Here is an 18,076-nt window from a genome sequence, read left to right on the forward strand (position 1 = left end):
GCCTTCCCATTGGCCACCCCCCGTCCCTCCCCGCGACTGCCATTGGGCGTCGCGCCCGCCAGTCACGGGGCGGGGCGGGCCGGGGGGGAGCGGGCCGGGCCGGGCCGGGCCGGGGCCGGGGGCCGGGGCCGGCGGCGCGGGGCCCCGCCATGGCCCACTTCGAGACGCAGTACCAGCGCCTGGAGAGCTCCTCCACCGAGTCCCCTCCCGGCGGCGGCGACTTGCTCGTCCACGTTCCCGAGGGCGCCAAGTGTGAGCGGCGGCACCGGGGATCGGGGCCTGGCCGGCGGCGGGGGGGCGGCAGCCCGAGCCTGAGGAGAGCTGGGGAGCGGGGCGGGGAAGCGTGGGGCGGCGGAGGCCTTAGAGAGCGGCGGTGTCCGGGCTGCGGGGGGCAGATCCAGGCTGGTGCGGGTGGCTGGCGACGGGGAGAGCAGCCGGGGACCGAGGGGAGCCGGGGCTGGGGGCTGTGGGGCTGGTTTGCGGCCTCAGGGAGCCCGGGACGGGGGGAAGAGGTGGGGCTGTGCCCCACACGCAGGGAGGCTGGCAATGCCGGAGGGCCCCTCACCCTGCGCTTCTCCTTCCTTCAGCTCCATGGCACCACATCGAGAACCTGGACCTGTTCTTCTCTCGCATATCCTTTCGCAGGGGTGGGGTTCAGGCGGGATGCACCCCATCGCCTCCTGGGCTCTCAGTGCTGATGGAAACACTGCGTTTGATGTAACTCGGAGCTGGGGCAGCCTCTGCCCCTTCTTGTAGGACACCACGCAGCTCCAGAGGGGCTGGCGGTGGCACGTGGGGTGCTGTCACCCAACACTGAAGGGACAGACAGGTTCTTTTAGGGATCCTTGGCAGAGTGATGATGGTGCTAAGTTGTAATTCCAATTAAAGCTTTATTTTCTTAACAGGATTTTATTATTAGCATAGTGTTCATAATCAGAGTAGCAGAGGATTTCTGTAGGCAGAATCGGTGTAGTACAATTCTGTAAGTAGCATAGTACAGAATTTTATACCACCTCTTAACTTATGGTTTCTAATCACCTGGACTCTGCAGATAAGTTCTTAATACATGGTTTGCTGTATCAGTATAACAATTGTAATCTAGACTCAAAAATCATGTAAAAGAGTAAAAGTGACTCGGTCCTCGGAGGAAGCAGACAATGGTGAGGGTGTCCTTGGCTACTGGGGAGTCCTGGGTCTCACCGTCTAGCAGCAGTTGTGGTCCAAGTTCCCACTCAGGACTTGTAACTCCTTGATTTTGCAGACAGTGCTCTGAGTGCTGTTTTACACCTCCCTGTTCTGTGACGGGGTCATCACTGCCATCGGGTTGGCCAGGTGCCTGGGACCTTGAAGGCCAGCATGGAAGGGAGTAATCAGTCTGGCACTCAGGAATCTTGAGACTGGTAGGGAGGGGAAGAAGAAATCTGTTTGGTTTGTCTACTTGGTTCACAGGACCTTCAAGGCCTGATAATGAGGGAAAGGGAACTAATAGGTTTCTTGCTCGATCACAGAGAATGGCTGCTTGCCTTATAAAATGGTGTTAGTTATGCTAACCACATTACCAGGGGTCAGGAGCAGGGGTTACTGGTCATGGGTGCCAGGGGTATTAAATGTATTTTTGCCTGTCTCTGTGGTGTCCTGCTCTGCGCTGCCCACCCTTGTGCGGCCTGAAGGCAGGCTGAGTTTCTGCTCTGTGCTGGGACAGACCCCGCTCTGGGTGTTGGGTGGGGGAAGAAGGGAGCTGGGATGGAGCCAAGTCCTGTTATCCCAGCTGTGCTGTACCCAGGCAGAGTGTGTTTCTCTGCAGTGGAGAACCAGCTTGCTGCTGAGTAGGGGTGTGAGGGGTTTTCCGTTGGTGGCAGAGGGAGACGACTGGGAAGCTGAAGATGCCAGTGGGACAGAAGCCTCTCCATCCTTCCTCAGAGGGAAGGAGTCCTCCAGACTGTTCTCCTTGACTGTAGCTTTCACGTCTATAACCTGCATCAGAAGAATGGCTTCACTTGCATGCTCATTGGAGAGATCTTTGAGCTCATGTAAGTGCAGGTTCCCCCTCTGCTGTGGCTGTGACAGCTGCTCGGTAACAGCCACAGGAATCTGCCAAGCTCCTGCAGCTGGGTGGATGGGAGCACTCCCTTTACAGTTGTCCTGTCTCCCCTTCATTAGGGTTTTCTGTGCCCCAAACCTGCATTCCACTTTGAGGAACTGGTGCCCTTGAGCAGCTTTCGTGCCACCATGACTGTGGGAATGCACCTCAATGGCACATCACCCTGCCTGTCTCCGCACTTTGGGGGCAGAAGAGTGATTCCCTCACACCTGCTCCCTTTTTTCACAGGCAGTTCATCTTTGTGGTGGCATTCACCACCTTTCTTATTAGCTGCGTTGATTACGACATCCTTTTTGCCAACAAAGCGGTAAATCACAGCCAGCATCCAAGTGAGCCCATTAAGGTGACTCTACCAGATGCCTTCCTGCCTCCAAATGTCTGCAGTGCAAGGTAGGGGCAGTGGAGGGCATGTTAGCGACTGCTCTTGCTTTCTCAGGTACTCAGGGCGCCTGCCAGGGCCTGTTTCCCACTACTTGCCTTTTCTTGCTTGCAGAATCCAGGCAAACAGCTTCCTCATCTGCATCCTGGTGATAGCTGGGGTTTTCTGGATCCACCGACTTGTCAAATTTATCTACAACATCTGTTGCTATTGGGAGATTCACTCCTTCTACATCAATGCCCTCAAAATCCCCATGGTAAGTAGCTGGGCCAAGGGCCACGTGCGAGGACGCTAAGGGACGCGGGGGGCATTTGCTGGGTGGTTAGGAGCAGCTCGCATGCGCTGCTCTCTGGAGCCAGTTTCTCCAGGAGTCCTGTACCAAGCACTCTTCCCTCTGCTCCATAATCGCATGGGTCTCCTTTCGGCCTCTTCTCCAGCAGCCAACTTATTCTGTGTTAACTCCTCTCTGCCCAGCCTGCCTCTCTGCCTGCTGGCACACGCCTATGCCATCTGCCACCCAATATGTTTATTCTTTGGTGATGGCCTTTTCTGTGATGCCTTTCAACAGAGTAGGCATAAGCGAGGATATCCTTGTAGTTCCCTGGGTTGTGGACAACATCATCTTCCTTGTTCACTGGGGGGGAAGCTGAGGCATGGAGCTACCTGGTTGGTGAAAACCACACTGGAGATCGGTGTGTCAAGGATGGGGTTTGAGGCTTGCACGTATATCCTAGTCCAGAGTCCTTGCTCTGATGGACAACATCAAAAGGTGTGTGTGCATCTTTTGAGGAGAGACAGTGTCTTGAGAAAGGTGGGGTGAGCCAAGAAGCTTGGTTTGTCCCCAGGTTTTCCACAGGCTCCCTCTGGGACACTGCTTAAGTCCCTTCCCCTCTAGACTCCAAATGGCAGCTCTGGGAGGACCCGTGGGAGCCTGGAGCTGTGTTTGTGCCTCCAAGGCAGTTGGCACGTGAGCGGCTGGGAAAGTCAGCTGCGCTAATCTAGGGGTAAAGGGCACCGGGGCAAGGTATGGGGTTTGCTCGCTGCAGGCTGAAGCGGTGCAGGGCGGTGCCTCGTGTCCCGATGTTGCATGTGCCTCGTCAGTACCCCGAGGGGTGCGCTGGGTCCTGCTGTTTGGGTGGGCTCAGCCCAGCCTCTGTCCCTGGACACATCCTGCCCCTAACCTTGCCACTTGCCCCTTTCCAGTCCACCCTGCCCTACTACACCTGGCAGGAGGTGCAGGCCCGCATCGTGCAGATCCAGAAGGAGCACCAGATCTGCATCCACAAGAAGGAACTGACGGAGCTGGACATCTACCACCGCATCCTCCGCTTCAAGAACTACATGGTGGCCATGGTGAACAAGTCACTGCTGCCCATCCGCTTCCGCCTGCCTCTGCTGGGAGACACCGTCTTCTACACGCGTGGGCTCAAGTACAACTTTGAGCTCATCTTCTTCTGGGGGCCCGGCTCCCTCTTTGAGAATGAGTGGAGCCTGAAGGCTGAGTACAAGCGGGCTGGGAACCGCCTGGAGCTGGCTGAGAAGCTCAGCACTCGCATCCTCTGGATTGGCATTGCTAACTTCCTCCTCTGCCCCCTCATCCTCATCTGGCAAATCCTCTACGCCTTCTTCAGCTACACAGAGATCCTGAAGCGGGAGCCGGGCAGTCTGGGTGCCCGCTGCTGGTCTCTCTACGGCCGCTGTTACCTCCGTCACTTCAACGAGCTGGACCACGAACTGCACTCACGCCTCAGCAAGGGGTACAAGCCAGCTTCCAAGTACATGAACTGCTTTATCTCCCCGCTCCTCACTATCGTGGCCAAGAACGTGGCCTTCTTTGCTGGCTCCATCCTGGCTGTGCTCATCGCTCTCACCATCTATGATGAGGATGTACTGGCGGTCGAGCATGTCCTGACCACGGTCACCCTGCTCGGGGTGGGCATCACGGTGTGCAGGTGAGATGGGTCTCTGCTGCCCCTGTGCTCCTGGCAGCGCTGTGGGGAGCAGTGGGGCTGACAACCGTCCACGCAAACGTGCTCTTTGGTTGCAAGTAGATGTGAATCTGCCTGAGTGAAGGGCAGAGCTGGGGTGAGTCAGGGGCAGGGAGGAGAAGGCAGTAGTGATGGCCTTGTGTGCAGTGGTTGTGTGGGCTGGGCTGGCAGGAAGCTTTGGCTTGGGCGTGAAGGCTACAGGTGGAGCCGTGACACGAGCCGGTCTCCCTGCCCTCCCAGGAACTGAGGTGTGATGCTGTGATGTTTCCCTGCCCTGTCCTACAGGTCTTTCATCCCCGACCAGCACTTGGTGTTTTGCCCAGAGCAGCTGCTGCGAGTCATCCTGGCGCACATCCACTACATGCCTGACCACTGGCAGGGCAATGCCCACCGCTACGAGACCAGGGACGAGTTTGCCCAGCTTTTCCAGTACAAAGCGGTGAGCTTGGCTTTTGTGGGGCTGGGATGGGGACTCGCCCCCACTCCTGCAGGAGGGAGAAGCTGCCGGAGAGCCGAGCAGCTCCTGGGCTGGCAGAGGAACAAGGCAGCTTTCTTGGAGACACCCTGCCCCAGAAGATGGAGGGTTGGACCTGGGGGCTGGCTTTGGGTTTGTGGGTTCTTGACATCCTCAAGCTTGTGCTGAGCCCATCATCTCTGTGCTCAGGTCTTCATCCTGGAGGAGCTCCTGAGTCCTATCATTACGCCCCTGATTCTCATCGTCTGCCTGCGGCCCAAGTCCCTGGACATCGTTGACTTCTTCCGCAACTTCACCGTGGAGGTGGTGGGTGTGGGTGACACCTGCTCCTTTGCCCAGATGGACGTGCGCCAGCATGGCCACCCGGCGGTAGGTCCCCTGGCTGGCGGGAGAGCATCCTGGGCTCCCCACCAGCATGCCTAGTCCTTTGGACCCATGAAAGGCCGTAACTCACCACTCCTGGCAGCCCTCAGCCCAGCCACCTGCCTCTCTGCAGGGTGTCTGGGGCTGCCAACACAGGTCACCAGCCCCAGAAGGCTCTTGTGGCCCAGCTGTGATTATCAACTTGGTATTTTGTGAACCAGGCTTTGTCATTTCTTTATTTGATGTCGTTGCATGTCTTCACAACCAAAAGTCCTGTGTCCTCGGGAGAGAGGCTTGGGGATATTTGGGCATTTAGAAAGCGTGACCACTGAGAACTGCTTGTGCCCAGGAGAGAAGCAGCCTCGGGGAGATGGGAAGCATTTTCCATTATGTAAAAACCTAGTGCAGAGGGAAAGGGGATCCATCTGTTTCCTGTGCCTGGGAATTTAGATTACTTGCCAGAAAAGACTGCCTAGTGACAAGGCCATGAACTAGGGATGGGTTGGACTCACTGTGGCAGGAAGCTTTTAAGAACAGTCATTTGTTGGCTGTAGTCACTCCTGCTGCGAGCTGGAGAGTGCAAGACGAGGCTTTCAGCTCTGTATTTTGTGACTAGTCCCCATCTCTCCGGTTCCCTTGCAGCGATGCACGTTCTGGGGTGGAGGTGGAAGACACTGTGCTTGCTGCTCCTTCCCCAGGCTGTGAGAGCTGAACTAGTATGGATGGGGCTTTTGGTGTAGCGCCTGCTACATGTGGAGCCGTGGCTTAGCTTATGTGGGTGTTGCGTGCTTTGCCCAGACTGATCGCAGGATTCCCAGGCCTGGTGGGGATGTAAAGCAGATCCCATCCCTCATTACCTGTCTGTGTTCCGCAGTGGATGTCAGCAGGAAAGACGGAGGCCTCCATTTACCAGCAGGCCGAGGATGGCAAGACGGAGCTGTCCCTCATGCACTTTGCCATCACCAACCCCAAGTGGCAGCCGCCCCGCGAGAGCACGGCCTTCATCGGCTTCCTGAAGGAGCGAGTGCACCGGGACAGCAGCGTGGCGCTGGCTCAGCAGGCTGTGCTCCCCGAAAACGCCCTCTTCAGCTCCATCCAGTCCCTGCAGTCGGAGTCGGAGGTGCCCAGGGTGGGGGGGATGCGGGGTGTTCTTGGGATGCTTGCTGGGTGCTGGCAAACTGATAATCAGGCCCTCTGGGCAGTTTTGCTCTTGCCTGGGCTGTATCTGGCGATGCAAATGTGATAGATCAGCACTAGTTGGGACTGTTGCTGGGTTTCTAGAGAAGGCAACAGGCTGTCCCAGGGCCCTGTGAGGTGGGAGAGGGGCTGAGAGAGCTGGGGTGCCTCAGTTCTGTGCTGCTGGCAGGGATCAGCCCTCCAAGCCTGCACAGGACAGTGATTCTCTCCCTTTCAACTCCACAGCCTCACAGCCTGATTGCCAACGTGATAGCGGGCTCCTCGGCACTGGGCTTCCAGGCCTCCCGCCATCTCTCCGAAGTGGCCTCAGCCTTGCGTTCCTTCTCCCCGCTCCAGTCTGCCCAGCAGCCTCCCAGCAGCTTTCAGACGACAGGAAGGGATGGAGAGGGAGCCCAGCCTCGGGGCGCCAGTGCCATGACAGCCTCTGGGTAAGCTGCAGGCTGGAGAGGGGTGACCAGACACCTTTGCATATTCCTTAAACTCTTGTCCGATTGCCATCCTGTTGTCCTGGATGCACGGTGGCATTTGTCTCTGCAGCCTGGGACAGTAAGGGACATGTTCATAAGCAGAGTTGGGTGCTTAGGCTGGCGCCAAAGGACAGTGTTGGGGTTCTGGTGTTCTCCTGTAGGTACCACTGTGGTAGGGAAGAGGCAGTGCCACAGCAGGGCTGGTCATCTTGTGCACCTGGGGAGATGCTGCTAGAGGGCTTGTTCCTACCTAGCCCAGGAGTGGGTCTCTGCAAGCCTGACAGGAGAGCGGAGAGGGGCTGGGCGGTGTGGGGGGCACCTGGGCAGCAAACACCACTTGTGTGTCCCATGGCAGTGCCGATGCGAGGACCGTGAGCTCGGGGAGCAGCGCCTGGGAGGGTCAGCTACAGAGCATGATCCTGTCGGAGTACGCCTCCACTGAGATGAGTCTCCATGCACTCTACATGCACGAGGTGAGCAGCCTGGAACTGGGCCAGCCAGAGAGGCATGGGGCCAGGGCAGGCCGGACTGGGATAACCTGACTGGAGTGACTGGGATACCAGTGTGAGTGAGAGCCGAGACCAGTGTGTGTACAGTGCTGGGGAGAGGGTGTGTTTGGGCGTCTGGGCTCTCCCACACAGCTGACTCACCTGTGTTTTGGCCTGAAGTTGCACAAGCAGCACACCCAGCTGGAGCCCGAGCGGCACACTTGGCACCGGCGAGAGAGTGACGAGAGCGGGGAGAGCGCCCATGAGGAGCTGGATGCTCAGCGGGGTGCCCCCGTCCCCATCCCTCGCTCTGCCAGCTACCCCTTCTCGCCGCGGCAGCCTTCTGAGGAGACGGCCACGCTGCAGACCGGCTTCCAGCGGCGATACGGTGGCATCACAGGTACGGGAGCCAGGGAGGAGGTCTGAGCTCTGGGTCAAAGCCCCATATCCAATACCCTGTCAGGACTGGCACGAGCAGCCTGCCTGCCCCTGAAGACTCACGGTCCCCCAGGGAGCTAATCTTCCTCCTTGCCTGTCCTGCAGACCCGGGCACAGTACACAGAGCCCCATCGCACTTCTCCCGCCTCCCGCTGGGAGGCTGGGCTGAGGATGGGCAGTCAGCGAGACACCCAGAGCCTGTGCCAGAGGAGAGCTCAGAGGACGAGCTTCCACCACAGATCCACAAGGTAGGGGTGAAGGCTGTGGCTGAGAGAGGAAACGTGTACTTAGGATGGTCCTGATAGGAGCCACACCCCCTCTCTGTCTTGCAGGTATAGCCTTGTAGACTGGGGATCTCGCGGGGGTTGCAGACTGGGAGCTGCCTGGGCAGCAGGATGTGGCATCATCCTGTTTCTTCTCCCGTCCTGAGTGGACCGGTTAGTCCCGGGCTCCATTTTGTGGCCATCAATTGCCGAAGAGACAAAACTGCCAGGCCGGCGGCTTTGCGGTGGCACCTTGTGTCCAGCCATGTGTCAAGTCAACGCCACTCTTGACTCTTGTGGGGTGAATGCGTGTGTGAGTACATACATGTGTCTGTGTTCACATCTGTGTCGTCCGTGTCGGAGGATCACTGCAGAGCCTGAGAAAGCTGATGTGACAGGACTAGCAGCGGGCAGCTGTGAACTGGCTCGGAGGTGGCAGCAGCAGCTACTGTTTGAGGGGATGTGAGATGGCACCAGCTCCAGATATCTGCCCAGAGCTGGGACCTGTCTCCAAACTGAAGGCAGGAGCCATTCAGGGGGGTCTAGCTCAGCCTGTAGCACCACACCTGCCCTCCTCGCAGCCCTGAGGAGGTGCTCAGGACCATGCTCACCCTCTGGAGAGGACCAACGTTGTGCCCCTCAGCCCAGAGCAGGACAGCAGCGGGGCATCACCCACCCCTCTGCCCCAGCGTCCTGCAGAGGGATGGGCCCCGGCTGCTGCTGATGTCGGTAGGGGTGGGATCTAGAGCCGGTGGGAACAGCTCTGGCCGGGATCCGGGGATGCTGCAGCCCTTCGCTGACTCTCACGACAGCTGGCCCGTCCCCTGCACATGAGGAAGGGGCAGTGGGGTGAAAGTCCTGGGTCCCTGACGTCTCTCCCAGCTGGCAGCCTCTGTGCCGTACCTCTGGGCTAGGGCAGCATCCTCCCCCCTGCGTGGCGCCCACAGGCTGTGGGCTGCTGTGGGCCCTCCTGCAGTGCCAAAAAGACCCCAGCGTGGGGCAGCCTGGCGTCTCCCAGGGGTGCTCACAGCCCCCTCGGAGCCCACCCTGCAGGTCTTGTGCTCTGTCTATTGGTTCCCTTCCCCCAGGCATGATAAAGGCCTTTTTCCCGTGCCCAGAGTGTGGTGCATCGGGTCTGTCCTCCTGATGTGGCCGTTTCTGTGGTATCGGGCCTTTCCTCTCCCACAAGCAAAGCTTCAGCGTGTCCCACATCTCACCTGGGGACTCCCAGCTCCTCCTTCCTTCCTGAGACCATCCTTTTGCTTGCAGCTTGGCTTTGGCTGCTGTGAAGACCATATACCAAGCAGCTGGCTCGTGCCTGGCGGGGCGAGGAGGGGTGCCCTGAACCCGGCAAGGAGAGGCAGACCCCAGCCCAGCCTTAGGGGGGTGGTGGGGGATCGGGAGCCCAGCTGTGCAGTGTGGCCTCGGACATGACCTTCCCCCCATCCTTCTGGTTTCCCTCTTTTCCAGTGGCAGCTTGTGAGGATCTGCATTCCTGCTAACCCCTGCCAGGCTTTGCATTCCCCTCGCTCCCTCCCTCTCTCCCCTTGCCTCTGGCGGGGGCTTCTTGCTTTTGCCATGCCCTCCACCAGCACCGCAGCCCTTCCCCTGCCCCCCCTGCAGCCCAGGGCCACATTTCTCCCGCTGCCAGGGTGCTCACCCTCTGCCCTTTGAGCCTGGGCTGGGCACACTGCTGAGCCGCCTGCCCCCAGGGGTGTGTGCACCCGGGTAGCCAGGGCAGGAGCAGGGCTGGGGTGCTCGCGCAGGGGCAGGCTCTTTAGGGGTGGCGATGGGGAGGGACAGACCCCACTGCTCTGGGGTCTGTGGGAGACCAAGCGGAGCGCGCTAAAGCAGAGCTCGGGCTGGGGATCAGCTCTCTCCTGCGGGGGTCAGGACTGAGCCAGGCGGAGGGTCCCTGGGCCTGGGTGCTGCTGGGGTCCTCCCACGTGGAGTGGCCACAACAACCCCGCAGCAGCTCTGCCTTGGGGCTGTCGTGGCAGGGTAAAGGGAAACTGAAAGCAAATTCCCCAGGAACCCAAAGCTTTCCCGTGGCTGGCAGTGCCCTGGGGCAGGGGAAAAGTCAGGGCCTTTCCCTGGGCTGGCAGGAGGGAGAGGCCAGAGGCCGGGCAGGAGCAGGCCGGAGTCCTTGCCGCATGTTTTGCTTGTGTCGTCAGTGTCCCATGTGCATGACGAGCCGCTCCTCCTCCCGGGGCGTGCGGGCGGGGGGTCCCTGGGGAGCGCGCTGTCGCCCCCCCCCGTGCCCTCGCTGTACAGCTGTAGAGCCGTCTAATAAAGATGGGCTGTATCATCCCTGCCCGCCTCCGAGTCTTCCCTTCGCCCTGCGGCACCGTGGGGCCCCCCTGGACCCGGCCACGGCTGCGGGGCACCGAGGACGCCGGACCAGCCGGTGCCACCCCGGCTGCTCCGGCGGGGCTGGGAGCTCCGTCCCGGGGGCCGGGGGGGGGCAGGCAGGGGCTATATTTATCCCCGGGAGGGCAGCGCCCCGTCCTGCCTGACCTCTGCGGCGGGCAGGGCCCTGCCTACGGCGGCGGGGGCTATCGCGGCACCGCAGGGGCGGGCTGGCGGCGGCGATAAGCGGGGTGCCTCGCCTCGGCTTCGGGGACCCCCCCTTGGCCCCCAGCCCGCGAGTTCGTCCGGCACCGCCGGCACCTCCCCGGCCCCGTCTCCGCAGGGGGGGCGGTTGTGGGGCAGGGGGGAGCAGGTCGGTGCAGCCTGGGGCTGGGCACCGGGGCCCGGCGGGGGGGCGGGCACACACCGGGGGATGCCGGCCCGGGTGTGCGGGGCTGGGGGGGGCCAGTCCCGGCGCCGGGGAGGGCGCGCAGGAGCCCGGCTGGGGGGCGGGGAGCGGGGCGGGGCGAAGCGGCGCCGGGGCCCGGCTGGCGGCGGCGGGCGGCGGCGGCGCGGGGGCCCGGAGCGGGTCGGGGCCGGCGGGCCCGGGGCAGGTGAGGGGGCGGGCGGCGGGGCCCCGGCGGAGCGGCGGGGTCCGGGCAGGGCGGCGGGGCCGGCGCGGCGGCTGCGCGGGCGGCCCCGGGGCCGAGCGGCGCCGGTACCGCCCGGGCACTGCCCCGGCACGGGCCCCGCCTCGCCCCACGCGTGTCCCTCGCCCCGCGCGTGCGTGTCCCCGCGTACGTCCCCCTGCCTTTGCCCTTGCGGTGCCCCCGCATTGCCCAGCGATTCCCCCAGCGTCCTCCCGCATTATCCCCGCCTCGCGCTGCCGCTGCGTTTCCCCCCCTTGCTCCCCCTCTGCCCCCAGCCTGGTCCCAGCGCCCCACTGCCTTCCTACCCCTGCGGCTCTCGCTGCCCCCCACGTCCGAGCTCATCCCGCAGGGCCCAGGTGGCTCTGGGGGGGGGGGCGGTGCGGTGTTACCCCCCTGCCCAGGGCATTGCCGGGGCTCACCAGCGGATCCCGGCGTGGTGCTCAGGTCCCTCCCCACGCGAAGCTGGCCCTGCTCGCCTGCACGGCGGGCTGCGTGTTTCACACCGTGTGTCCGCGTCCAGCCGGTGCTCACCCCTGTCCCCGTGAATGCCCCCCCACCCCTTGGCCGTGCCAGCCCGCCCCAGCCGTACCCCACAGCTCATCTTGAGACCTTGCTCCAGCCCCTCTTCTCTCCGCAGCCGGTGACCTGCCAGGATGGTGCTGATGGGGGGCTACTGTGAGGGCAACAGCTCCGTCACCCAGGCCTGGGTGCAGCAGGGCTTCCAGCCCTGCTTCTTCTTCACGCTGGTGCCGGCCGTGCTGCTGAGCGTCTGCCTGCTGCTGGGCGCCCTGCAGTACGCCTGCTACGTCCGCTTCGGCCGTGCCATGGAGCCCAAGTACATCCCCCGCTCCCGCCTCTACCGCGGCCAGGTCCTGCTCTCCCTGCTCCTGGCCCTGCAGCCCCTCGGCGGGCTGCTGTGGCAAGTGGGGAGGCCGGGACGGCTCTACGGGTACATGTTGCTGCACGCCTGCCTCTGGGCCCTTAGCTGGGGCTGCGCCGTCGCCCTCCTGCAGCTGGAGCACACGCGGGTGCTGGCGCATGACCGGACGCGGGGCCATGGCACCGTCCTCCTCCTCTTCTGGGCGCTGGCCTTCGCCGCCGAGAACCTGACCCTGGTGTGCTGGAGGAGCCCGCTGTGGTGGTGGGCGCTGGAGGACACCAACCAGAAGGTGGGCTGGGGGGCTGTGGGCAGGGGAGGGGGCTGAGGGAGTCGTTTAGCAGGGGGGGCTGCAGCATCGCAGTGCTGGGGTGGGGTGTGTGTGCCGTGCCCTGCCATGCCCAGGGTGTGCACGCTCCCGGGATGCACCCACGCATCTGCTGCGTGTCTCGGCCCAGAGCCCAGCTATCACCCATCTCTCCATGCACCCGTCCGGCTCAGCTCCTGCTTCTGCCTGGCCCAGCCCTAGGCTCAGAGGCAGGGGGTGTCTGCCTGCTCCCCACAGCCCTTTACCCCCCTGCTCCCTCCAGGGTATGGGCACCCCAAGCCAGAGGGTGCAGAGCCAGATGCAGAAGGAAGGAAGGAGAGGGTCTGGGTGCTGCCTGAGGTGCTGTGCTCAGCTGGGGGATCCCAGTGAACTGGCATGGGGTGTCCCCTGTCCCCTGGCTGCACTGTACTCCATCCCCCTGCCCTGCTCCTTGCCTCTCTCAGCTCATACCCATCCTGTGCCTGGCCGTGCCGTGCCGAGGGCTGGCTGTGACACTGACCCCCTGCTCTCTGTCCAGGTACAGTTCAGCTTCTGGCTGCTACGTTACCTCTGCACGTTCATGCTCTTTGTCCTGGGCATGAAGGCCCCGGGGCTGCCCCGCAAACCCTACATGCTGCTGGTCAACGAGGAGGAGCGGGATGTGGAGAACAGCCAGGTGAGTCCCAGGCCCAGAGCAGTCTGGGGACATGGCCAGGGAGGAGCTGGAGACCAAACAGAAATACAGTTGCCCTGGGATCAGCATCTTCAGGAGACCAGGGAGGAGTGAGGTTTTGGGCTGCCCAAGCTCCCTGTGTGCTGTCAGCAGGATGCGGCCCTGCTGGGAGGATGGAGTGGGCACCCTGGGAGGACAGGGCTGGTTTTCTTGGTGGGGTGTTCTCCGGGGCCGTTGCCAGCTGGGCTGGGGTTCCGGGGCAGTGACCCCTCGCTCTGCTGTCCCCCAGCCGCTCCTGCCCGATGCCAGCAGGACCACCTCCACCTGGAAGGATTTCCGGAGGAAGCTGCGGCTGCTGGTGCCGTACATGTGGCCGAGAGGCAACCACCTGCTGCAGGGGCTGGTGCTGTTCTGCATGGCACTCATGGGGCTCGAGCGGGCCATCAACGTCTTCGTCCCCATCTACTACAAGAACATCGGTGAGGCGCCTGGAGCTCGGTGTGTGAGGCTGCCCACGGCCTCACTAAGTGCTGGGGGCTGTCACGACTGGCCTGGGGGGCTGCAGGGACCTGGCAGGAGCAGGCTCCAGGGGGTCAGGGACCAGTGCTGGGTGCTGGGGCTGGTTTCTAGAGGGCACCTGGCGATACTCCCTGCTCCTCTGCCCTGACCCTTGCCACCCTCTCCCCAGTGAATGAGCTGACGGAGGGCGCTCCCTGGCACACCCTGGCCTGGACTGTCTGCATCTACGTGGGGCTGAAGTTCCTGCAGGGTGGAGGTGCTGGTAAGGACCACTGGGAAGGACGGGACGTTGGGAAGAGACGGCACAGGGCACATTGTGCTGGGGCTGGGGTGGCCGGGGAAGCCTGAATGCCCCCATCACTGCTGCTCTCTCTTGGGAGCAGCAACCAGGACTGGTTCTGGGTTGGGGACAGCGGGGAGGCCCCATCCCAAATCCCTCTTTCCCAGCTGGGCCTTCCTAGCTAGCTGCGTGCCCCAGTGGTGCCGGTCCTCGCTGACCATCCCATGATGCCTCACAGGCTCCACCGGCTTCGTGAGCAACCTGCGCACCTTCTTGTGGGTGTGGGTGCAGCAGTTCACCAACCGGCAGGTGCAGGTGCAGCTCTTCGCCCACCTGCACGGGCTGTCCCTGCGCTGGCACCTGGGGCGTCGCACCGGCGAGGTCCTGCGCAGCGTGGACCGGGGCACCAGCAGCATCAACAGCCTGCTGAGGTCAGAGCGTGCCCATGGCAGGCGGGGGGTGGCCGGGCAGCCCCACCGGGCCGGGCTGATGCACCATCCCCCTTCCTGCCCCCCAGCTACATTGTCTTCAGCATCATCCCCACCATTGCGGACATCGTCATCGGCATCGTTTACTTCACGTCGGTCTTCAGTGCCTGGTTTGGCCTCATCATCTTTGTGTGTATGAGCCTCTACCTGAGTGAGTGGGGGATCGGGGTGCAGGGGTGCCGTGCCAGGCTGTGGGACAGTGGACACCTGCTGACACAGCCCCCTCCTGCCCACAGCTCTGACCATCTTCATCACCGAGTGGAGGACCAAGTACCGGCGGGACATGAACACACGCGACAATGAGGCCAAGTCCCGGGCTGTGGACTCGCTCCTCAATTTTGAGACGGTACTGTAGGTGGTGGGGTGGGGCTGAGTACTGCCTGGTGCTGGTGGGGCTGATCTGGATGCTGACCCTGGCTCTGTGTCCTTCAGGTGAAATACTACAACGCGGAGAGCTACGAGGTGAACCGCTTTAATGATGCCATCATTAAGTACCAGGTACAGGGCGCTCAACACCAGTGAGGGAGTTGAAGGGGAATGAGCTGAACCTCACAGGCACCTGCAGGGAGGATGGAATTCACCCTGGGTCTGGTTCAGAGGCGGCAGCATCCTGGAGGACTTTGCCTCTTCCAGGTCTCAGAGTGGAAGGTCAGTGCCTCGCTGGGCCTCCTCAACCAGACCCAGAACCTGGTCATTGGCCTGGGCTTGCTGGCGGGGTCCCTGCTCTGTGCCTACTTTGTCACCGAAAACAAGCTGCAGGTAAGGCTAGTGCCAGCCTGGGCAGCCCCCGACCTGGGGTGGGGCCCTGGGGCTGGTGGTGACAGGCAGCTCTCCCCTGCCCCTTCCAGGTGGGGGACTTTGTCCTCTTTGGCACATACATCATTCAGCTCTACACGCCGCTCAACTGGTTCGGGACTTACTACAGGTAATTCTGGGAGCTACAGGAGTGCCTGGGGTCCTGCTCCCCATGGGCACCTGGGTTGGGATGTGCTCCCCCAAACCCTTCCCTCTGGTCTTCGCCCCCTTCCAGGATGATCCAAAACTCCTTCGTGGACATGGAGAACATGTTCGAGCTCTTCCATGAGGAGCAGGAGGTGGGTGCCACCTTCCCAGACCCAGCTCCCTGGCATGGCCCCATGGTCCTGCCCTGGGGAGGGGCTGGCTCTGAGGCCACATTTCTCCCTCCGGCAGGTGAAGGATGCGGTGAACGCCGGCGACCTGCGCTTGGAGGCCGGGCGGATCGAGTTTGAGAATGTGCACTTCAGCTACATGGATGGGTATGGGAAGGCCAGGCACAGGGTGGGACGAGCTGAGCTATGGGGCCTGGCACAGGGGCGCAGGGCAGCGGAGGTGGCCCTGAGCCCCCCTCGCCGTCTCCCTCTCCCAGGAAGGAAATCCTGCAGGACGTCTCCTTCTCTGTGATGCCTGGGCAGACCCTGGCCCTGGTGAGAGTGGGACCTTGGGTGTGGGTTCACTGCTGGAGGGTGGGATGGGGGAAGAGGGGCTGGGAAGGACGGTTGTGGGAAGGACAGATCCCCGACGGGGCTGGCCCTTCCCTGCCTGGCCCCTGGCCTCCAGCAGCGGGGAGTCTCTGCTGTCTCCAAGTCCCTTTACCTTCACGTGCAGGTGGGACCTTCGGGCTCGGGGAAGAGCACCATCATCCGCCTGCTCTTCCGTTTCTACGATGTGTGGGGTGGCTGCATCCGCATCGATGGGCAGGACATCTCCCAGGTGAGGGTGGGAGGCCTCCAGGGACCAGTGTGGGCGGGACACCAGCTCCTTTGGGCCTTGCAGCACTGCTTGGTGCAGGCACTGACATCTCCCCGGGGCAGGAGTGAGCACACAGCCCCCACAGCCCCTTTGAAGGCTGATGTCTGTGCCAGGAGTGGGGTGAGTGGTGCAACTGTGGGACCCCTGGGCTGAAATGCAGGAGGCTGGCCAGGGCTCCCCAGGAAGGGCTAGGGCACTGGCAGGGACCCCCACTGCGGGGTGGAGATGCAGCTGAGCCTGTGGTCCAGGGGGGACCCTGGAGCAGACATTCTGTGAGGAGTGGGGTGTTGGGCTCACAGCTGAGGGGTAGGATTGGGTTTGGGGGGGTCTTTGTGGGGATGTGTGTCTGGCTGAGCCCTACCCCCTGCCTCCCCAGGTGAAGCAGGCGTCGCTGCGTGCTCACATCGGGGTGGTACCCCAGGACACAGTGCTCTTCAACGACACCATCGCCAACAACATCCGCTACGGACGGATCCTGGCCACCGACGAAGAGGTGCAGGAGGCAGCCCGGGCTGCTGACATCCACGACCGCATCCTCTCCTTCCCCGATGGTGAGACCCCCACCGTCCCCTCCTTGCCCTCCTCTGCCATCCTGGGGTCCCCTACGACCTTGTAGCTGCCCTCACAGGTGTCCTTGGGTGAGATTCCCCACGGGGACACCCACACAACCCTGTGCCTTGCTTTGCCTCTCCCTGCTATCTCTCCAGTGTTAAATCAGCCCCTGGGCAGGGATGGGTTGAGGCTGTGCCAGGTCTTGGAGCACATTCCTGCCCTTGTGCCTGCAGGATACAACACCCAGGTTGGGGAGCGGGGGCTGAAGCTGAGCGGGGGGGAGAAGCAGCGCGTTGCCATCGCACGCACCATCCTGAAGGGTCCTTGCATCATCTTGCTGGATGAGGTAACGGCAGCAGCCCCCAGCCCAGCCTCACCCCGCTCTGCAGCAGCCCCTGCCCCAGCAGCGGCTGGCGTTGCCTGCATCCCTTCCCCATGCCCTGCCTCTCCTGCAGGCCACGTCTGCGCTTGACACAGAGACCGAGAGGAATATCCAGGCCTCCCTGGCCAAGGTCTGCGCCCACCGCACCACCATCGTCGTCGCACATAGGTAGGGACAAGGGGAAAGGGCTGATAGGCGCAGAGCTCTCTGAGCTGGCTGGCACCCCCCAGAGGGGGGCACAGACCTGTCCTCCTGCTCAGGAGGTGACAGCCCCTGTGATTGTGGCTCCTTGCACTGTGTAAACTCCCCCAGACCCTCTCCCCTCTGAGCTAGAATAACACCCTGCCTTTCTCTGCAGGCTCTCCACCGTGGTGGGTGCAGACCAGATCCTGGTGCTCAAGGACGGGCGCATTGTGGAGCGAGGCAGGTGAGCACAGCGGGAGGGCTTGGTGCTGCCTGCGGGGACCCCCTCCCTGGCTCTGGGGCCAGCTCAGGACCCTGCACCCCCACACTCTCCCCACAGGCACGAGGAGCTGCTGCAGAAGGGCGGCGTGTACGCCAGCATGTGGCTGCAGCAGCAGGCCGGGGATGAGGGCGAGAGCAAGGAGCGCTGCCCCGAGAAGCCCCCAAGCAGCAAGAAGGGGCCGTGAGCGCAGCTGGGGGCTCTGCTGTGACGCTGACCCAGGGCCCAGGCCCCCATGCTGCCAGGAAGCCCGTTGCTGGCTGTGGGCTGGGGCCCTGCGTGCCCCAGGAGCTGCAGGGGCTGGGTTGACACTCCACCACGTTTGTACTGGTTTGTTTTGCTGTTGTGTAGTTTCTTAAACCAGGTCCTTCCCAGCTCCGTGCCTGTGTGCTCTGGGCAGGGTACGCGCCTGCAGGACCCCCCAGGAGCTGTGCTCCGGGCAGGGGCAGGCACGGTTCCTGCCTGTGCCCTTGGGTCAACCAGCTTGAGCTCCTTGGGCTTAGGCAGGCAAGGGGCAGAGCAGGCTGTCAGCGCCTGCCCCATCCCTGCACAAAGGGCTCTGCCTGGCAGGGAGCTGCACTCCAAGGGCAAAGGAAGAAGCAGCAGC

General features: G+C 62.6%; 2 protein-coding genes across 4 annotated transcripts; both read left to right on the forward strand.

Moving 5' to 3' along the window:
* Positions 1–101: 101 nt before the first annotated feature.
* Positions 102–10,469, forward strand: ATG9A (autophagy related 9A). Its single transcript, XM_074873419.1, has 14 exons — positions 102–252; positions 588–630; positions 1,965–2,030; positions 2,330–2,491; positions 2,595–2,736; positions 3,684–4,432; positions 4,754–4,907; positions 5,133–5,312; positions 6,181–6,426; positions 6,729–6,931; positions 7,326–7,443; positions 7,639–7,858; positions 8,002–8,144; positions 8,229–10,469. The coding sequence occupies exons 1-14, from the start codon at positions 150–152 to the stop codon at positions 8,232–8,234; spliced, it is 2,535 nt and encodes an 844-aa protein (XP_074729520.1). The 5' UTR covers positions 102–149; the 3' UTR covers positions 8,235–10,469.
* Positions 10,470–10,741: 272 nt separating this feature from the next.
* On the forward strand, positions 10,742–17,843 carry ABCB6 (ATP binding cassette subfamily B member 6 (LAN blood group)). Of its 3 annotated transcripts, none has more exons than XM_074873423.1 (20): positions 10,742–10,881; positions 11,796–12,327; positions 12,881–13,018; positions 13,305–13,494; positions 13,704–13,796; positions 14,053–14,245; positions 14,332–14,453; positions 14,539–14,648; positions 14,735–14,800; positions 14,936–15,061; positions 15,151–15,227; positions 15,333–15,396; positions 15,494–15,579; positions 15,690–15,747; positions 15,929–16,033; positions 16,449–16,623; positions 16,858–16,970; positions 17,080–17,174; positions 17,365–17,433; positions 17,530–17,843. In XM_074873423.1, the coding sequence occupies exons 2-20, from the start codon at positions 11,812–11,814 to the stop codon at positions 17,654–17,656; spliced, it is 2,523 nt and encodes an 840-aa protein (XP_074729524.1). In that variant the 5' UTR covers positions 10,742–10,881; positions 11,796–11,811; the 3' UTR covers positions 17,657–17,843. The 3 variants fall into 3 exon arrangements, with proteins under 3 accessions (XP_074729524.1, XP_074729521.1, XP_074729523.1); XM_074873420.1 differs by lacking the exon at positions 10,742–10,881 and adding an exon at positions 11,042–11,122; XM_074873422.1 differs by lacking the exon at positions 10,742–10,881 and adding an exon at positions 11,071–11,122 and having other exon boundaries at positions 11,778–12,327.
* Positions 17,844–18,076: the final 233 nt, after the last annotated feature.

This window comes from Strix uralensis, chromosome 6 (genome assembly GCF_047716275.1).
Source record: "Strix uralensis isolate ZFMK-TIS-50842 chromosome 6, bStrUra1, whole genome shotgun sequence".
Classification (NCBI taxonomy): domain Eukaryota; kingdom Metazoa; phylum Chordata; class Aves; order Strigiformes; family Strigidae; genus Strix; species Strix uralensis.